The sequence below is a fragment of the Lepidochelys kempii genome, chromosome 3 (assembly GCF_965140265.1).
Source record: "Lepidochelys kempii isolate rLepKem1 chromosome 3, rLepKem1.hap2, whole genome shotgun sequence".
Taxonomy (NCBI): domain Eukaryota; kingdom Metazoa; phylum Chordata; order Testudines; family Cheloniidae; genus Lepidochelys; species Lepidochelys kempii.
The window spans coordinates 146,999,477-147,016,930 of record NC_133258.1 but is presented as its reverse complement, the minus strand read 5'-3'; the positions used below and the strand labels follow the sequence as shown (position 1 = coordinate 147,016,930).

The 17,454-nt window shown below is 38.3% G+C and overlaps 1 protein-coding gene across 10 annotated transcripts in view; it reads right to left on the bottom strand.

The window, feature by feature from the left end:
* The window catches only part of LTBP1 (latent transforming growth factor beta binding protein 1), a 375,466-nt gene that overhangs the window by 150,498 nt on the left and 207,514 nt on the right, over window positions 1-17,454 (bottom strand). For all 10 annotated transcript variants that reach the window (XM_073338422.1, XM_073338423.1, XM_073338424.1 and 7 more), the window contains one exon: window positions 1,192-1,314. In XM_073338422.1, coding sequence (XP_073194523.1) covers window positions 1,192-1,314 — 123 coding nt within the window. The remainder of the gene's footprint in view (window positions 1-1,191; window positions 1,315-17,454) is intronic.

Sequence of the window (17,454 nt, the reverse complement as noted above, 5' to 3'; positions counted from 1 at the left end):
TCTGGCTCGTCTGCTGCTAGCATTCTCGTGCCTTCTCCTTAGGATCTGAACAGACCTAGTTTGCTCCAGGAGATAAGCTTCAACCATGCATCCTGTGACTTACCTGCTCTTGTAGAGAATGACAGGCACATCAAACATTGTCAATGGAATTAGTCTATTACTAAGGATGGGCAGGCCTTGAAGACTGCAGGTTTTGGATCTGCCATGTTGAGGTGTCCTGTACAAAGGGTCTGTACAGAAGGGGTGGGCAGGAGGGGCTGACCATCAATATTCACTCCATATGGATTGATATAGTTTACAGTGGTCATATATCAGTGAATCAGAAGAGTTCTGAAGGCTTTTGCAGGTTTTGAAAAGATTTAGTTGAAGCTAAGAATTAGCAGGTTGGACACTTGCCAGGTTCCATCTCAATGAAATGGACATTAAGAGAAAACTAAGGGAGGGTCTTGGTCACTCCACTCTTTATGCTCTCATGCAGGAGCACAAGGAGGCACAGGATGCTTGTGTGGACATTGCTGTTCAAAAGACCTCTATCTGGCACTCCTGAGGTGCATACCCACCTAGAGTGGTTTCCGTACTGACACATACATACTCAAAAAAACAACCCAAGACTCCCGAGTCATTCATCTGTGAAACCACTGACAATGACAAAATATCACATCCCCCTCTAGAGTTGTTCCATCGTAGATGATGACAACCTACTACTGCTATAATTACTCTGAGCTCAAGTGCCAGAAATTTGTATGGTGGATCTAAAGATTCCAACCCTGCTGATGACCCATGTGGGTGTCAATATGATGCCACATGATGGACTTTTTAAAAGTTTGCTTGTTTAAAAACCTAAGAAATTATACAAAATCTACATTAAAAGAGCATTAAGGTTGCAAAGTCAAGCACTCAAATATTAGGAAATGACAGAATTATGGTTGATTGTGCAACTTTGAAAATTTCCTGGTTTCGGGAGCTGCAACCCCTGGGTCATCCATTATCTTCGTGATTCAGAATGGCATCTTCCTATTTGATCATTGTCCTGTATTTAAGAGATCTTTAACTTGATAATTTATGCTTCTTTGTAACTGTATATAATTACAATATCTTTAATCAACACTAGTTTGTTTGAAAGTCTAATCTGCTTAATTCACTGTATGCTGCAAGGAAAAATCCCCGTTTTAGATCATTTCTATTACTTACGTATGCATCTTGAAAGAGTAGGGTCTGGCACAAATCCCATTTTGCAGGTACATCTGTAGCTGCCCATGGTATTCAAACACTCACCATTAGGGCATACCCCTTGCAGCTGGCATTCATTAATGTCTGTAAGGAAACAAAAATATTTATCAGTGGGAGAATGGAAATAACTGAACATTAATATTAATCAGTTTAGTCTTCATTTAGGGGTTATTCTGCTGTTTTACCTGCAAGACACTTTTATTCTGCAGCATCTACTACACTGGATCAAATTGTGTAGTTACATGTTGGTTAGAGTAATTTTTCTAACACTAGCAACATTTGACTTAGCATCTTTTATAGAATCACTGATAACTCAAAAGAAGAAAAAATTATGTCCATGTCATTTTTCGAGTACCCACTCTGAACTTAAAAATGAAATTGCTTCCCCATGTTATGAACCCACATATTTACTTTCAATGCACATTGATAAAATCAAATTTTACTTGCAAGAAAACTTGTGGTTAGCAAATTTAAAACTTACACATTTGAGAATTCACAATAGATGTGGTATATTTTAATATGGGACAGAACATTGCTTGACTATTATATTATTATTTATTATTTGTATTACAATAGACTCTGACATCCGAAAATAGGGATTTAGTTCCAATTGTGCTGGAGGAGGGTACAAGCATAAAATAAAGGACAGTCTCTGGCCCAAACAGCTTACAAAATTTAATAGTGAAGAGATGTGGCAGGGAGTGTAGACCATAAAGGTCAGGAACAAGGGTCCCAGTAGTGGGAACACAAGTTTGCGTTATTAACAAACAGAAAGGCCTGCAGATCAGACCAGAGTGTGTGTGAGGAGAAAGAAAAATACTGTCAAATATATATATATATATATACACACACACACACCCCCAACCCAGTTTGTTCTCTTACCCTAATCTGGTGCTCACTTTCTAAATGTTCGTTCTTTATAGATGTTTACAAGGGAAGTTCAGTTAAAATAAATCTTCAAGTGTATACTGTTACAGCTAGAAAGTCTCTGAACAGTTTTATCCCCCACAAATAACTCAATTTATACATTTTCATTCATAGAAAATCAACCCACTATCACCAAATAGATGGAAAATATCTCAGAGAGAGAGAGAAATCTATTGTATGCTACTTTATTTTGTTTGCCCCATTTCCTGAACTTACACACATCATAGCAAGCTATGACATACCCATTTAAGTACAGTGAAACCTGTCTTGAGTGACCATTAGAAAACTAGCAAAAATCAGTTGCTTAATAAAGGTGGAGTAAAACTATGCTCAGTGCATTGGTGACACTATGGGACAGTAACCTTTTAGAAAAGGTTGCCTACCAAAGGTGGTCTCTAACACAGGTTTCACTGTATTACTGATGTTAATGACTGGGGGGGTAAGTGGCTTATATTTCCTCTAAAATTCACAGATATACCAACATGTTTTCTTCAAAATCATCCAGCCTGTACTCTGTTCCATAAATTATTCTTTTATAGGATGTTGTCATGACCATATCTCAAATAAAACTCTTCCCAGATGAACCATCTTTGCTCTTCAATATCTAAAAATACCTCTCATCAATCAATAAGCAAATAGAGACATCCAGTTCCCTTGTACCAATGGTATTCCATTAAATTTAGGCATTTCTCCTAAGATACATGTAGTATATAAATGCTGATATTGGCTGCCTCTCCCTTTATTTGAAACTGAGGTCAGTGACACCAGCATTCCTTCTGTTTAATTTGCTTTTTATTTTTAATTTTAACTTTAATGTGCATGTTCTGATGCATCAGCATAACTCAGTTCTTGTATGTTTTTCATGTCTCTCTTCCAGCTCTTTTGTTTCTGGCTAAGCTCGTCAGAGAACCATTGTGTAGATATATGGTACTGCATTACAGAGTTCTATCTAGGGATTCAACAGGAACCATCCATAAACTGATAACAAACCTTAAATGTTTTAAAAGAAACTGATGGGCATATTAGAATGATTTTTACTTATGCGCTTTGGGCAAAAGTCCTTGCAAGATTTCCTATTCACTGCATATTAATGCACCCTGTGGTAAATGGCCACCTACCTAAAACATTTCCAGCCACCCGCAGACCTGTCCAGCTGTGTAAATTAAACTGAAATCAACCTGTTAAGGCAGCTGGAAAAGGAATCTGGCTCAAGATTAAGTGTTTTTTGTTTTTTTTTTAAGTCGAGAATGTTACTTAAAAATGACTAAACTTATAAATTGTGTTTATTTGCTCTTCCCCCTCCTCTTTTTTTAAAATAAAAATTAGAGAAATGTATACTTGAAAATTGTCCGAATGGTCTTTCTATTGTCCAGAATTATAAATAAGCGAATGTTTGTGAAGTGGTTTGAAGTGTAAAACACTACATAAACATTAAGTATTATAATTTTGTTAAACAGCCACATTATAACGGCCACAAAATTTGGAGTCCTAGTGGCCAATATGAACACTGTAATTTGCTCCAAGAAAACTCTAAAAATCAGAATATACTTAAAAGGATACTTTTCAGTGAACAAAATTCATCTGAACAAGCTGTCTGCCATAACACTTACTTTCAACATTTTCGTCTGGAATTTAATTCTGACCAATTCTTACTTATAAACTCCACAGAATCCCTTGTGGAAGGAGAATGAGACGGGGCCCTGAGATGGAAACCAAAATGGGAGTACTTCTGTGGCTTGCATAGCAAAAAGGAAGAATAAAAAAAGGGTGATGGAGTTAGGAGGAGGTCAAAATCTTTAGTGGGCGCATCCTTCCAGCTAAGGAAATATCTTCTGGAGTTTTGTATTTTCCGTTGTAAAAAACTATAGATAACTGGATTTAATCAGATTTTATGGAGTCTACCTCAGTTTTCTCTTTTCACAGAAAGAGTCAGAGACATAGTAGACCCTCATTAATTTGCACTAATGCTGCGGCCCAAATTGTGAGAAGCCTTTGCATGGTTGTACAGGGTGGAGAGTCAATCAAGGAGCTTCCCTCTCCCCCCACCCCCCAACATCTTGTATGGCTGTGTAGGGACCATTCATAACAGCAATCTCTGAGGACCAGGGAGCTCAGAGATTGCTCATTCATTGCTTCTTCCCTCATACAGGGACCAGGATGATGGAAAAGGAGCAGAGAAGAAACTGGATTATTGCTGTAGCATGGCCAATGTATGGGTATGGTTGGGCAGACACATGACAATCTCCTCCATCTGTGTGCAAGCAGCATACTTGGGGAGAGATTGTGCCTACTCAATTAAAAGCCATAATCCCGTCTGAGCAGACCAAATGCAAACAAGTGCGTTTTGCATACTAACCAGTACAGTAGATAGTAAATCTGCAAGTGTGGAGGGTCCCTCAACTGTCAGAACCAGCATAGCTTGCACCCCTGGAGTGATCCAGAGTCCTGATCCACGTGAGTCACAGTTGGGTTAGGGATTCACTGATATGCTGATCCTGTCATCCTCCCCCTCAGCAAGTTATCGGAAGGTTGGTGCATGAGGGTGCAGAGTGGCTTCTCTAGCTACTGGGCTAAAGCAGAGGCTCTGAACCTTTCCAGACTACTGTACCCCTTTCAAGAGTTTGATTTGTCTTGTGTACCCCATAGTTTCACCTCACTTAAAAACTACTTGCTTACAAAATCAGACATCAAAACACAAAAATGTCACAGCACACTATTACTAAAAAATTGCTTACTTTCACATTTTTACCATATAATTATAAAATAAACCAATTTGAATATAAATACTATACTTACATTACATCATATCGTATACAGGGCAGTATAAACACATCATTGTAGGTATGAAATTTTAGTTTGTACTGACTTTGCTAATGCTTTTTATGTAGTCTATTGTAAAACTAGGCAAATATCTAGATGAGCTGATGTACTCCCAGAACACCTCTGCGTACCCCCAAGGGTACATGTACCCCTGGTTAAGAACCACTGGGCTAAACAAGGTTTTCTAGAGTCACTCTGCAGGTATTCTGTAGTCTGTAGGGGAGGATTTTTTTCCCCTGCCCATTTTCCCAGCTACTTTATTAGCTGAAAAATATGGAGTCATCAAGGTAGATTCTCTGATGGTGTAAACGGTCATAACTCACATATACATTTCAAAGTAAAAAAAAGAAACCCCTGTCAATTTGGTGCTCTTGCCTTGCTGGCTTTAATTTTTCAAAAGACTGCCACAAAGCCACTGAATGACTGAAAACTGTAGGGCTTTGAGGCCTGTTTCTTAATCTTGAATAGTGTGCTTCTTGAAGCATAAAAAGAATAATAGGGAAGTAAAATATTACCCATTTTGTAAAAAAGTGCTAGTGTCATTGACTGTCCCTCAGGAAGAAAAAAAATTGTCGCTGCATTTATAGGTGGATGTTTTTATGTTCTGATCCTCATGAACAGTTATACTCTAATCCAGGCATTTATTTTGTTTTACTTAAAACAAAAATGATGTGAGAAATCTATGTATGGAATTTCTTTTATTATTAATGATTATGCTACTATTGTAAAATATTATTTTTTTGTTCTTTTTGCTGCTTCAATTTATATATGTTTACAATTCCTCAGTAAAGAACATTTTGAAAAAGCATTAGAATTACAGTTGGCAGAGCAAATAATTTGGATCAAATGTTCAGTGAAACTATGCCGTCTTACATCAGTTGAGCATCTGGCCCTTTGTCATTACTGTCCAGATTACTACATGTGCACAACACATGGAACTTGTTCCTAACACACTGAAGTTCTAGCCGTTAGTTATTTGTGGCTACTTTGTCCACCACTATGAATTTATCGCACAAACTTCCAGGAATTAAAAATAAATTTTTAACAACAAAAGATAGCATACAACACCTTGCCACAGATTTTATAGGACTACTGGGTATAAGGTCAAAGTGCTACTAGAAAATACAATGTGTTAATGACTCACTTTGCAGCTGAATTTCCTGGAGAAAACAGGCTAAAATAAACAGTCATTTCCTATCTGAATGTTTGCCCACTCATGTAAAGGGTATGACTATAAATGAAAAAGGTGACTTTAATGCTGTAATACAAAAATTGTAGGAAGGAGATGTGGGGGTGACAGCAGGTGATCTTAGTTTAGATGGAAATATAGCTCCCATACCATAGGTTAACATTATTACATTGTGTAGTTTGTATCTGTAATAAAAAATATACGGTAAAATCATATTAAAAATTGTTTTGCAAAATGAAATTTTAAATGAGCATTTCCCTACAAAAACATACTAAAAGTTGGTAAAACAAACCTGAACTAATTACACCTGCTATATAATGAACTATGGGCCAAATCATCTCTTTTGAGTTTAGTAGTGCTGGGGATGAAAGTTGCAGAAAACCTGCTAAAATGGCCATATATTTTTTGGAAAGTGACTTCTTACCTCACCCAGCAAATTCTGGATGCTATCAGAAATAAATCATTATGACAATGATTATGATTAAATAATAAATACATTGTAACAACCAGCAAGAAGAAGGTTGTGATATGTATGTTGTCTTGTAAAGGAGAGTGGAATTTGGCCCATAAACTGTCTGAGACTGGGGATGAGGGTTTCATTATAATTTTAAAAATAGGATTTACCAACAATAATTAGCTCTTGTAGAATGTTTTTGTCTTTACTTGCATTAACTAATTAATACTAGAGATTGGGAGATACTGAAAAAAAAAATCAACAAATATTGGCTTGAATTTAAAAATGAATTGGCATTTGCAATGCTTGTGCCTTTTTTCTGTTTGTTTTCTGTGAATATTCAAGCAATCAAGTTTTATTCACAAAAACGATCATGCAGAGCCCATTCTAAGCTCACATACACAAGTATCTGCATTGGAAGTGGAATATTTTATATGGGATAGGACAATTGCTGGCACAGAAAGAAGACAGTGTTTCAAAAAATCCCTTGCTAGAGTCCTGGTACATAGGCAATTAAAAGAATCTGACAAGGAACTGACCACACCTTTTCAGCCACAGTTACACATGCACATACAGAACTACTTGGTGTGAATGTAACAACAGAAAATTAAATTTTATTAGCTCATATGCAGCCAGCAAATCTCATAGTGATCTAATTTTTCCAGGAATTATGATTCTAGGAAGGACTGTAATAGTCCAGAAAGGGAAACGTTTAAAATTTTCTAAAATTACCTAATCCTCTTTTTCTGCTACTTATCTCTAACTGGCTACCTCTCCCTTAGAGATTCAAAGGTCCAGTACCTTCTCCTGTTTATAATAGGTAGGCTCATTCAGTAACATAATAGAAACAATATCATGTGACTTATGTGACCAACCAATACATCTTGTATTTTGATTGTTGAGACCCAAATGCTCATAGCAAACTGTTTGCAATCAATTCATAAAGTAAAAAAATGAGAAAAAAGGTAAAAATATGCTGAATCAATAAGAATTATGAATAAATCTGAGGAGCCTATGATCTACTTGTTGACATTCTGGAAGCAGAGGAAGAGGATGAGATTTTCAAATAAATAATTTGCTGTGAATCATTTGCTTGGCTATATTATGCACACTGTATGGTGTGAATTTTTGGGGCTAAGAGTACAAATTATAAGCAAATTGGATTTTAAAAATAAACACAGCAATTTTGATGTAGAAAGTCTGAGAGATGGGGCCAAATTCTGTTCTTGGTAACTCCAAATTTAATGCAAAGTCACTACAGTGGCCATATCTCACGTTTTGGGGTGCAATCCAGACAAGTAAGGTGCTGTGTCACCACCTGCGCTATCACCCTGGGTGCCTTAAATGCTCTGCTGCTGTGGCTCACAGCCCAAACACCAACAGCCAGCGGACAAGCATGCAGTATCTTAAGTGTCTGTGCAGCTCTGGTTCAATGCTTCTGATGCTAAGCAGCCTGCCACAACACAACAGACACCCGCAGTTTCCAGCAGCTTTGGTGACACCTGGCAAGATGGCCTCAGCACACTTCCAGTCCTGAATTCCCCCAAAACATCTGCCCTGAAGTGTCCAGCCCTTTTCTGGGCCACTCAGATAAATGGTCCTTTAAAGAGACAATATTCAGCAGTTTGCCACAATAACTAGAGATAACAATTACTTCAATGCAAACACAGCATTTAGGTTAGATTTGGTTTAGATTAAATGTATAACATGTTTACTAACAAGAGGACATAGGTTAAGTGATACCAAGTAGAAGGAATAACATTAGCAAGGGTTACACACAAACAAAAGTAAACATATACTTTCTAATGGCTAAGACCCAACTTAACAAGCTACAGTCTTTCTTCAAGGTAGTTTCCTCACCAATCTTCCATTCTTCTCACTGGTCTGGATTTCACCCCAAAATGTGACACCCTGATTCGAGGCTCTGCTCTGGCTCTTGAACACTCGCTTTGTGAATATACAAGGCTGCAAAGCCGGCAATTGCCTACCCTCTCCCAGAGGTATGGACAGGACCAGGAAGGGGCAGTTGCTAGAAGGGAGGATTCTTGGCCAGAATACACTGTGCTACGGCTGTAGTGGGCTGCTTCAGTGGCCCTTTATGTAAATTAAAGTAGACCCTGGGCCTGCACTAGCTTAAGCTGAAGGCCACTGCAGTTCTTCACTGCCTCTGAATCTGGGAGGCCCAGAATTGGCATAAAGCCACCTTTTGGTCCTTCTCCACCCGCCTTCTGGGCTGTGCGATGCTCAGCTCAACCACAGCTCCGAATAAAGGTGATTGACTGCAATGGAATTACTCCAGGTTGACTCCAGTGTAACTGACATCAGAATTTAGCCCATTTTCTCCCTTTTTCCTCCAATAGTAAAGTATTCCAAAGATTAATAGCCAACTCTAGGGAGAATTTCAGTGCATACTCTAATGAGATATGCATTTGCCATTTATGTATTGCTGAAAATATATGCTTTGGTTGGTTACTGTTAAATATGCGGAATGATTTACTTTTGGTAAAGCTATTATGCATCATTAATTCACCTACAAACTGCAGTATTTTTACCCTAATAACTCAGCCAACAAAATATGAAAACTCAGCACAACCTACTGGTCATCAATGCCATCTACAGTTTAAGACAAATCAAAAGAGGCCTGTGAACTAGTCACTGGAGGAAATCCTGGTCTCCATTACAGCCTCTATTCTACTCCACTGGCCTAATTGGCCAGCTAAGTGTTGACCTGTTCCGGATAACCCCGGGCAACCTAGAGCTGGCCTAACCAGCTCTGCATCACATCCCCTTTGCTGTCTCCAGCACAAGGAAGTATCAGGGGAAGGGAGCATGGCTGCAGTACCTCTGTGTTTTGGCTATCCCAACAGCTGTAATGGTCCTTTTGGACCATTACAGTTGGGTGGAACCAGGATTGGCATGAACAGCTATCTAAGCTCAGAACAGGAAAAGCAAAAAGGTGGTGTAAAGCCACCCTTCTCCCACCCCCACTGTGGTGTACTGAAAACTGTGTTAAAATTGCAAACCAACACTTTAAATTCTCAAAGGTTTTTTTAGGTTTGCTTACAGCTAGGGAGCTCTATAGGGAAGCATGTGACAGGCTCTAGCAACAGTCAATATGCAAAGATTCAGCCTAGAACAAGGTGGAATGAGTGTGCCTCTCTGCTTTAGGGAGCAGCCTGCTTTCTCTCTGTCTGCCCTTGGCTCTTGTATGCTAAGATTCTGGATTTTAAGAAACAGTCATGCTGTAACCTTCCAAAAAGAGTATTTTATGTTTTTATCTGAATTCCCTGTTCATATTCCATGAACATAATATCCACACTACAGCTTGTTAAGACACAAGGCCACTGTCTTTACTCTTTTGGGATGTTGATTTAGGTTCATATTTGATCACAAACTCAAGACAGAATTTGAAAAATTTGTAAAATGAAATCTGCATCTTCCTCTCCATCCTTAATGGAACATAATTTATACTCACTGAATCAACACTGCTTGACACATTACCAGAATTTAAAAAAAATGTCTAGAACAATGTGCATTTGTCAATGTATTCAGGTCAAAGCCACAGCCTTGTGACAGCATACTATTTAAATCCATGTGTTGATTTTAAAGAAAACATTTAGGCTCAACAAAAACAGAGAGAGATCACTACATGCATTTTGAACAATGTAATTATAAACAAAAATTAATCCTTTAGCACAGTGTTCAGAGATCTTATTTTTCTAAAAGATGTCACTGGCTACCAGCCATTTAAAGAATGAAACCAAATTTCTTTTTGAAGGAGCAGTGGTAAACTCAGTGGCTGTATAAGCGGTCATTTTTGTGTTAACATAGAGCCTCAGAAATTTCAAAAAAATTAATAATGTCAGCAGCCCACTTTATCTACATTTCTATGAAAATGCTTCTCCCAATTTTTTAAAAATTTAAGCACAAAAGAATAAAAAAAAAAATCTTAGACACTGTATTAAAAAACTTCCTGAAAAGACCTAACAGTCTTTACAGTTTTGTAACATAACTCTCTTTTTGTATTGTAAGATATTTCATATTCCATTCAGTAAGTGATTTATTGTGAAGCATGTGAAGAAATTCCTTCACAAAATGTAATGGACATTTTAGATTCACATATTCGTGATTATATATATATACACACACACACATATACATATATATATATATATATATATATATATATATATATATACGCACACACACACACACACACACTCACTCTCTCTCAACAGCAGCTGTAATTCTTCAAGAATAAAGCCTCTGTTGACCCATGTTCTGGGATGCATGAGGTCATAGTACCATTGAGACAGATGTCTAGAAATCAGGATAGTTGTGTCTGCTCAAGAAGTTGACACTAGGATGGAGAGGTCTTAGGCTAGTCACAAAGGTGGCAGATGCCAGTAAGCATAGAAGGATGATTTGAACAGATTTCTGAGGCTGTTATGGAGGATGGAAAATAGAATCTCTTAAATACTGAACTTTGTCAGAAAGAAGGCAGATGTCTTTAACGAACTGAAACTTTCCCCAGTAAAGGCTAGTTTTTTGGATATGAATCAGAGTGTATTTTTCTAGTTTTATCCTTACCCCTGAAAATTTAAAGAGAGAATATATGACTTAAAAAGAGGCTCTCACTCCTTGAGAACATGGTGCTCTCTCCAACTGTCCAGATAAGGGCAACAGCCATTCCAAACAAATGGGACTAACAGAGTAGTGGAAACAGAAATAGTGCTATACTGCCTCTGGGATCTTCCACTTTGATATTTGGGAGGAAGTCACTGTTGGACAGAAAGTGACCTCAGGAGCACTGCCTTTGAAAGTGAAGCAAGACAGATAAAAGATGGTTTCTTGAATGGAATCTGAGATAGACCTACTGACCCAGTGGATTCCTCTCTTTCCCTTCCTCAAAGACCTCATCTATTTCCATCTAAAGACGTTCAAGATTTTAAATTCTCAGTTCTCACTCGAACATCCAAAGAGAGTCCCATGACTTCAGCCCAAAATGTCTCTTCTAACCGAGCGAAGTGGCACTGCATTTGTTTCAGAATCTGAAACATCATACAATGCTTAATGGATATCACAAAATACTTTGACCTTCAGAATCAAATAATTTGCCTGATTCAGCAAAGCACTTCTATAAGTATTGAATTTTAGGCATATGATTATGTCACACTGACATCAGTTAGACTTAAACACAGGCTTTGCTGAAATGGAGCCTAAATCTCTTGTGAAAGATGGTTCAGTACATATTCTCTCAAATATTTAAGTAAACCAAGAGAGGACCAGCTAGTAGTTCTCAATTCTTAGGGCTATAATGGCTGAGGAAGAAGCTTTCTTCTTCAAGTTATTGATTTTTTTTTTTGGCAGCATCTTAAAGCATTACTCAGGAAACTGAGCTTTGGTCATTACCACTGCAGCTCAGACAAATAGCGAACCAGGGTTTGGATGTGAGGAAAAAATATTTAAAACCTCTTTACTAGTACCCGATGAAGCCACAGGAAGGATTGATCTAGGAGTAAGCCATAACATCTGGTAAATTCTAAGCCTTTATTTATTGGATGTGTAATTTTTCCTTTATGATGAGATTCCAAAATACACAGTAATTTGTGAGTTTTGTCTTGGACAAAATGTGCTTCCAAACCAAAGGCTGTGCCATTCCAGGTAGTAATTGTAGACTGGGACTGGGGAAGCCAAATGGACCACTGAGTATAAAAGGGGAACATGCAAGTGCCTTAGGCAGTGACAGTCAAGACACCAGGAAGGCTCCTCGAAATGTCTGTCCTTGAAAAGGAACTTACAGAAAGTCTGTTGTGCCCTAGAAGCCCAACAGCTCACAGGATGAACATCTGGGTTCTTTCGCAGCTGGAACAAAAGCAAGCTAAGTGGCTCTCAGACCTGGGGAAACTAGATCCCCCAAAGGAGAGCAAGTCCAAGGAAGAGCAATAGGGGATCAAGGGGAACCAGCCAAGTAGTTAACACTGAGTCAGGTGCAAGAAAGGACCTAAAACTCCCCCCACCATAAGAAAAGACAAGAAACCAACAAGATGACCTTGCTGCCAGGAGGCTCAGAGAGATTCTAGAACCAGAGATGCTCCCTCCAACAGAACTAAGGATTAGGGGAGTGAAGAAGTTCTCTCAGTCCTTGATTTCAAAACTGATTCACTCTACAGCTCCATGGACTGCTCCATTAAAATGGCACCATGGCAGTATTGCCAACTCTCATGATTTTATCATGAGTTTCATGTTACTTGGTGCTCTTCTTAAAACTTCAGCTGCTGCAATCAAGAGACTGCATAAGAATCTGCTTTCATTTAAAAAAGTAAGCTTCTCTCCCTCATAGTTACAAAGAAAAGCTTGAAAACATGAAGCAAATGCACCCTTAAAGGAGCAGAAACCAGAAGGCAAATAAAAGAATTCAAAAAGTATTATTTTAAAAAACTTCATGATATTGGGGGCCTGACTCATGAGTTTTGAATACATGATTTTCCTCTGCTTTAGAACTCTGACTGAAAATTGGGTGAGTGCTCCTGCATCCTCTTCTTTCTCTTTTTTCCAAACTTTTGAAAGAGTTCCCAATGACTCAGCATAGGTTAGTCTGTTAGGATCAGAGATCATCATCAGATCTATGCAGTATGGACTGAACAAGCCTTTAGACTTGGAACCTGAAGCCCTCAATGAAACCAAGAAGCACACAGATTGAAAGTCCAGAGCTGATACATTGCCAATGCCTCCTCCATGAGTCTTACTATGCACTGGTGCCCAACCTTACTACACAGGAGGGTCACACAAATCTAAGCACAACTTTGTGTGGGCCAAACAGATTCCACATATTTTAAAAAGATTTAAAGTCACCTGTATGGATTTATATTTTAAGTTCAGCTTGTTTCGTATGTATTTAGATAGGCTGTTTCTATTTATGGTATTGTCTATTTAAAAACAAAAAATCAGTGAATAAAACGGGTATCAGAATGATAGAAAACGGGGAAAAACAGTAAAGAACACATCACCCTCTCCCAAATCAAAATAAAGAGCTGCCCAGAGTTGATAGCCTGAGCCCCACCTCCCAAAGCTGATACCAGGAGCCCTGCCATGTGGCGCAGACAGCCCTAGACCCACAGTGTGGGGCTGACAGCCTGAGCCCCGCCATGGGCCTTATGAAATGCTCTGGTGGGCTGTGCCACGGACCATAGGTTGAGCACCCCTGACCTATTGTATCAGGCTCTGGGAGTTAAGGTAGCACAATGAAATCACTTTCTGGACAATTGTCCTTCCCCCAAACAGTACAAGTAACCTGACATGCTAGTTGGATACTAATATGTTGGTCTCATCGGAGGCATATCTTATGAAGCCCATTATTTTCCCATGTTTGGCAGCAAAGGGTGGGATCACAAACTAAATATGAGTCAACAATGCAACACTGTTGTAAAAAAAGCAAACTTTTTTCTGGGATGCATTAGCAAGAGTGTTGCAAGCAAGACAAGAAGGAACTCTTCAACTCTACACAGCACTGATAAGGCTGTGCTGTAGTATTGTGTCCAGTTCTGAGAGCCACTTCGGAAAGAGGCGGACAAACTGGAGAAAGTCCAGAGGAGAGCAACAAAAACGATAAAAGAGCTAGAAAACATGACCTGCAAGGAAAGATTGAAAAAATTGGGTTTGTTTCACCTGGAGAAGAGAAGACTGAGGGAGGACATGGTAACAATCTTCAAGTATTTGTAAAAAAGGTTGTTATAAAGAGGAGCGTGATAAAGTGTCCTCCTTATCCACGGAGGACTGGACAACAAGAAATGAGCTTAAATTGCAGCAAGGGAGATTTACGTTAGACATTAGGAAAAACTTCCAAACTGTAAGGGTAGTTAAGCACTGAAACACTAGGGAGGTAGGTGAATCTTCATCACTGGAGGTTTTTAAGAACAGGTTAAACAAACACCTGTCAGGGATGGTCTAGATCAGTGTTTCCCAAACTTTTTTGGCCACGGAACACTTTTTAGCCTATTACAGAATACTTATAATATTATTTTGTAGTCGTCTGGTTTTCAAATAAAAAAAATGCATTATTTATGCTCAAATATATTTTATTTTATAAAACAAAGCAAAAATACAAATTTAAAATAACCTGAACTAACAATTTCTAAGTGGAAAGCACGTATAAAGTAGCACAAAAATCAAGTGCAAGAGTCAAAATTAAAAACAGTGTTCTACTTAAAAAAAACCTGTTTTTATACATATACAAACACCAAACAAATTAGATTTTTACTAGGAAAATCTATTTTTATAAACAGAAATACAAATTTGGATTTAATGGGATTGGTGTTTCTGCATTTTTCTATCACAAATTTGCTTAATATTAGGAATAATACCGGGAAAAGAATTTTACATTAAATTATAGTCATTCACAAATAGTTGTAAGCTACGCTTCAAATATGCCAAATTTAAAATTAAAAAAATTTAAAAGACCCTTTTTTTTTTTTAATTACGATTCTTTCACGGAACACCTATTCACATCGTGCGGAACACCAGTGTTCCACGGAACACAGTTTGGGAACCGCTGATGTAGATCACATTTAGTACTGCCTCAGAGCAGGGGACTGGACTAGATGACCTGTTGAGGTCCCTTCCAGCCCTACATTTCTATGATCATATGATTCTATGCTGGTCCAAGGTGAAAACCCTAACCAAAGGAGATGGATTAGAACTTGTACTGATCTGAAACTAGGACTGAGCCCCAAACAGAAGATCAGAAGGGTAACCGTGTTAGTCTGTATCTGAGTCACTCCATGCATCTGAAGAAGTGGGTTTTTTACCCATGAAAGCTTATGCCCAAATAAATCTGTTAGTCTTTCAGGTGCCACCAGACTCCTCATTGTTTTTCCGAACAGAAGAGTGCACTAAGAACAAACTACACTAAATAGTAATTACCCTAGCTGGCAAATAAAAGAGAAAACATGGAAAAAATCCCAAATTATGGAGAGAAAATAATGAAGGACACTTGTAGGGCAAGGGAACAAAGGCTCTGATACTCAAAGCCAGTGGCCAGAAAGGAACTGAAAAGCATTGTGGTCCCCTTTTTATAACCTCTGATGCAAACTTTTCATGCCAGGGGACACAAACACTCCTGCTTTCTACAAGGTTCCAGGCCCACAGCACTATGGGAACAGGTACCCCTGGTAGGAACCTCCACAGTCAGTTCTCAGAGCAGAACCACATCCTAGTTCTAAATTCTGAGCATGAAGTGTATTTACTGCACTTAACTCAACAAGTAATTAAGCTGAATGAAAAACGTTTATTCACATTTATTACAAAGGGTTTTATTTACTTCTCAACAATAGACTCATACATTTAAACTGTTTTAGAGTGTTAATCTTAAACAAAATAAATCTTCTATATCAGTTACATGAAAATTAGAATTTGTCAAAGTACCACATAATTTCTTAGAGGTTTCTTAATCAGAAGTTTCTTAATTAGAAGTTACTCATAAGTCAATTGTTAAATGTTATTTAGTAGTTATTGCCCTGACAGAAGTGTGCATATATTAAATTACCTAACATATGTGACAACTCATTCTATAAATTAACTAAGTGTGGAATATTTAATTTAGGGCTCATTTGTGGAACTCTTAGTCATGTTAGTGAGCACTTACTTGGCTATATTGGGACTATTCATTTAAGTTTTCTCCAAATGTTAGAAAGGGTTGACAGTTGGGCTCTTATTTTTTATTGTCTTTAGGAACATCAATTATGATTGTAAATGCTAATGAAATTTAAAATATTGTTCCCATGTGACACAGCAAGGTTGTTAATTTCTCTCATCTCCCCAACTATATGAAATGTATGCTATTTGCATCTTACAACCTCCATTATGTTTGATTACTTGAATAATAAAACAATCCTGCTGGCAACTTAATACACACTGACAGGATTAAAGAAAACAGCTTTAGTTGCTAATGTAGGTATTGTAATATAATTGAAAATGTTTATTAACAGTCTCAGTTGTCATTCTAAGGAATAGTCAGTTGATCTCTATCAGCAAACACAGCTGCAAAAATTAACCCAAATCCTTCTATGCCAGCAAGATGAGACTTACTGTAGCAAAGGTATCTAGAGCCACAGTTCTCAAACACACAGTGATCCAGGTATGGAAGAGGATGATGCCCTGCCTGCACAGGTATGCAGCAACTACTGCCAGAGTTTTGGAGAATACTCTGGGTGCTGTAGAGAGTCCGAATGATAGCACTCTGAATTGGAAATGACAGGTTTCAGAGTAGCAGCCATGTTAGTCTGTATTCGCAAAAAGAAAAGGAGTACTTGTGGCACCTTAGAGACTAACCAATTTATTTGAGCATAAGCTTTCGTGAGCTACAGCTCACTTCATCAGATGCAAATTGGAAATGGTCATGTCTCACTGTGAATCAAAGGAACCATCTGTGGGATGCATGTATTGTGATATGAAAGTATGCATCTTGTAGGTCGAGGGATGAAAATCAGTCTCCTTGTTCCAGCACCGGTATTATGGTGCCTAGAGTGACCATCTTGAATTTTTGGGAGCATACAAATTTGTTGAGTTTTTTGAGGTCTAATATTGGGCGCCAACCTCCGTTTTTCTTGTGTGTCAGAAAGTAGCAGGAATAGAATCCCCTCCCTCTGTGACGAGTGGGAACTAGTTCCACAGCTCCTAGGAGGAGGAGGTGTTGTTGTACCTCCTGCCTCAGAAGGTGCTCGTGGGAGGGGTCCCTGAAGAGGGACAAGGAGGTGGGTTGGGTAGGAGGGCGGGTAATGAATGGGACGGAGTAGCCCGATAAGATTATCTCTAAGACCCAGCGGTCTTATGTGAT